The following is a 3,780-nucleotide window of genomic DNA, read 5'->3' as shown; positions in this document are numbered from 1 at the left end:
CTTTTGTCCAGTTTCTGAAAAGATATGAGGAGCTTGAGTGCAAACAGCTAACGGCTGATGTTGTTTTTTCTGGGGTGCTCACGGGTGCTCATTGAAGATGGTGTCACGGCTCCGCCTACACTGCGTTACTATAGTTACTGCCCCAGCTCCTAAACTGTAATGGAAGCGCAGCATTAAAGTGAGCCGGGCCTAATAAGGCCTAACCAAACCGAGCGAGGCCGAGCAAGGCCTGCGGTGGAAATATGCCATTAGAGAGCTAGCCAATTGAAATTGAGTGTTAAATAGTGATGATGTCACTACGGGGGGGGGGGGGGCTTGAGTTTATGAACTTTGGAATTAAGCCTTTGCAGACCTTTTACATGCACTAAAACCTATACTGGCAAACCCCAAAAAGCATAATAGGTCCTCTTTAAGATTGAATGTGTGTGATACGGACCTTGTATGGCCTGGGGAGCTCCGGCTTCTTAATCTTGAGATAGACAAGTCCAGAGAGGGTGATGCCATAGAAAAACCAGGCAGTGAAACTAACATGTAATAAGGAAGAAATGTCAACATTAAATCCATGCAAAGGCAGAAAATTATAAAATACCAGACATCTATTTTCTATAACTCTATCTCATGTTTTGGGGCATTTTGGGGCTTTTGTCAGGATAGGGGAATCCTTCACACAGCCTTTATACTGTTATTATCATGCAGGCTAGTTATCCAAAACTGGCAATACCCACAACCTCCAAAATGAATTTGATGGTTAAGGGATCATTCATGAATGAAACTAGAAAAAACGAAGCGTCCATTCCTGGACTATGGGAATCTAATCTTTAAACTTCCTCGTATGTCATGTGCTGACCATGCAGTCATGGTTTTTATTTTTAGGACACACTGGATACATCTATTAATTATTTTATATTGAATACTTAAGATACTTGAAACCCCTCTTTAGTTTGTGTTTTTTTGTGAGGATTAGGGTTTTTAATCTACTATTAAATATGTATTTGTTAAACTGAAAACCAATCAACTCAAAACAAACCTAAAACACATGCAAATCGGACCCAGCTTTCACCTGAAGAAGTTGACAATGCTCTGGAAGTCTCCGGGGATCAGCACCAGAAGAGAGACCACGGTGGTAAAGATCAGCGCTGGAGATGGAGTCAGTCTGCGGACGTGAGCCATGGCTAGGATATCTGGCTAGAGAGTAAACACAAGTCAGTGCATGAAGATCGTCACGCTTATGCTCCTGAACAATCTAACTATTATTTTAATCATAAAGTGGAGATGCTCACCAGGTGACCTTCCCTGGCAGCAACAAAGCACACACGGCCCCCACTGAAGAACGTTCCGTTCAGTGATCCGAAAGCAGACAACGCTGCGGCCACAGACATGGTCCAGCCCCAGCTTCCTAACACTTTGTTCCTGTGGAAAAACGCACAAGTTCTCACAAAAGTTGCAACAGGAACCTTTCCAATTTTCTAAAGCCACATGCTGCAGTACATAGAAGGTGTAAACATGGGAATTTTATTCAGATTTGTCCTGAAGATGTTTGGACTGAAGACTATATGGAAAACGTTTTGTTTGGCAAGAATCTCTACGACGTATTTTATGTTTTAGAACTAAACTTGTGTTAAACACAGACCTTATTTTTAGCTTTAGCTTTAGCCACAAACACGTACAAAAATAAAAAACGTCGACTTTGAGACAAGGAAATCGGACGTGGTAAAATGCTAACTGAAATCCGGGATTTAGGACTCACTTCTGCACCACACCATCAGAACCAACATCTTGTGCTCATATTGCATTTTAGGTAATGTATGCGCAACGTTGAAATGCTATATAAATACTCAAAAGTTTCAGACATAGGGTACATAGATGTATATTCAGACAGAAACTATGACAAAAAGTATGTGTATTTTGAACATTAAACATGTACCCAAGTTACAGAAGAAACCAAATGTACATATATGAAACTCCGAATTAGCATCATATGTATTCTTTGAAAAATCACTGTGTGATGTCACAGTAGTTCACTCTTTCCATGCTCCTTTGAAATGAGCAATTTTAACAGTCAAAATAGCAGGTCAAGTTATCAGGCTGGATCTGTCTACCTGAATCTATTAACACAATATAAAATGCTGTCTTACCCCCAGGTTACTGCTACAGCGCTTGAGGACATGAGCTCTTTTGGCGTCATAACCGTCAGGTAGCTCACATTCACCAGCAGGTATAAGCCAGTCACCAGAGAAATGGCAATCACAACCGCCCTGGGGAGATTCACCTGGAAGAAAAAAGGCAACATCATTTTTATGTTTAAGATAGCATGATGTTTAGTTGTAATTTTGACACTTGAATAGTCGATTGACCTAAAATCATTAACTGAAGTATTTTTCTGCTTTGACAAAGCACGTTTAAAAATGTTGTTACCAATCCTGTCCCATTAACAAAGTGATAAGGTTATGAAGTTTCTTAGTAAAACTATGTACACTCATCAAATGTTAGGTTTCCTCCCAATTACAATAGTCAATAAAAGGAAACGATAGGATTCGAACATCCAATGGCACGTCTTTTTAATGCCCAAATTCCAACAAGGTTCACTGTAAGCTGAAGCTTTTTCTTTTAGGCAAGATGTTAATAATTGAATCTCTTCTAAGAAATGATTGCTTCAACTTTTGTCAAGCATTATAATATTCTACAATCATTGTTTTGATATAAAAATACCAATTAGGAAATTCAACCTTAAAAAAAACCTAGATAATCTATTTTCACATTTTACAATCACTGCACACACTCACATGATAATAACACTAACAGACACACACCTTTGTCACAGTTAGATAAGACTACAATTGCAGCAAACAAACACATGTCCTCACAGTGTGTTCATGCAACAATCCAATTCTTTACAGTCTCACCTCAGGTCTTTTTAGCTCCTCAGTGACATAGTTCAAGTTGTACCACCCAGCGTAAGACCAGAGTCCTTGATAAACACCCATTCCCAGAGTGCTCAAAGAGTACTGAGTGCCTTTAAATGCATTCTCAACTTTCAAATTTTCCACAATGACACTGCTGCTCTGTATGAGCTTCACTATTCCTCCGATAACAATAAATGTCAACACCAGCACTTTGGCCACCAAGAACACCACTTGGATTCTGACGAAAATCCGGGAATTCAAGATGTTTACTATGGCGACGACAAGTATAGCCACAGCTGCAACACACTTCACTACCAGATCAGGAGGTTGGCAGCCGTTGTAAAAGGGTGCAAGAGCATATTCTGCAATGCTAATCGCCACTGGTGCAATGCCAAACGGCTTCACAACCACAACAAAAGTGATTGCTGCAAAAAAAAGCAGGGCATGAACCATAGATCCTCAGTATGTAGATGCCCACTATGCCCAGATCACAAGACTCGCTCCAGGGCTTCCAACGTAGCCCATTACAAACTGAGGGGACATGAATATACCGGATCCGATCATGGTCCCTGATACTAGTGCTACGCCACCAATCAGCCCAATTTCTTGCCTCATTTTCAGGGCTTTAGGTTCTTTGTCCGTCATGGTCATATCGGAGCGATGATTGGGAAAACACTGCAGATGTAATGGGCAGACAACTGCTCAGAGATACCTGAAGAATGTAATCAAAAGATAATAAAAAGGGATCAAAGTATACCTTAGATTTTGTATTAACTCGACTGAAGTTGTAAATCTTTTACTTTTACCTACCACTATTGGAGGGGGTGTAGCCGCTGTAGAAGGGGGCAGAAAAACTACAGAGCAATTTCTGTTGCAA

General features: G+C 40.4%; 1 protein-coding gene across 2 annotated transcripts; it reads right to left on the bottom strand.

The window, feature by feature from the left end:
• Positions 1–384: 384 nt before the first annotated feature.
• On the bottom strand, positions 385–3,502 carry LOC104943777 (large neutral amino acids transporter small subunit 2-like). Of its 2 annotated transcripts, none has more exons than XM_010769243.1 (5): positions 2,904–3,502; positions 2,136–2,269; positions 1,281–1,410; positions 1,061–1,185; positions 385–524 (listed from the first exon to the last, which is right to left on the bottom strand). In XM_010769243.1, the coding sequence occupies exons 1-5, from the start codon at positions 3,354–3,356 to the stop codon at positions 410–412; spliced, it is 957 nt and encodes a 318-aa protein (XP_010767545.1). In that variant the 5' UTR covers positions 3,357–3,502; the 3' UTR covers positions 385–409. The 2 variants fall into 2 exon arrangements, with proteins under 2 accessions (XP_010767545.1, XP_010767547.1); XM_010769245.1 differs by lacking the exon at positions 2,904–3,502 and adding an exon at positions 2,475–2,560.
• Positions 3,503–3,780: the final 278 nt, after the last annotated feature.

Source organism: Notothenia coriiceps, unplaced genomic scaffold (assembly GCF_000735185.1).
Source record: "Notothenia coriiceps isolate Sejong01 unplaced genomic scaffold, NC01 NC01_scaffold00006747, whole genome shotgun sequence".
Classification (NCBI taxonomy): domain Eukaryota; kingdom Metazoa; phylum Chordata; class Actinopteri; order Perciformes; family Nototheniidae; genus Notothenia; species Notothenia coriiceps.
The sequence above is the reverse complement of the archived record's forward strand: the minus strand, read 5'-3'. Positions and strand labels throughout refer to the sequence as shown.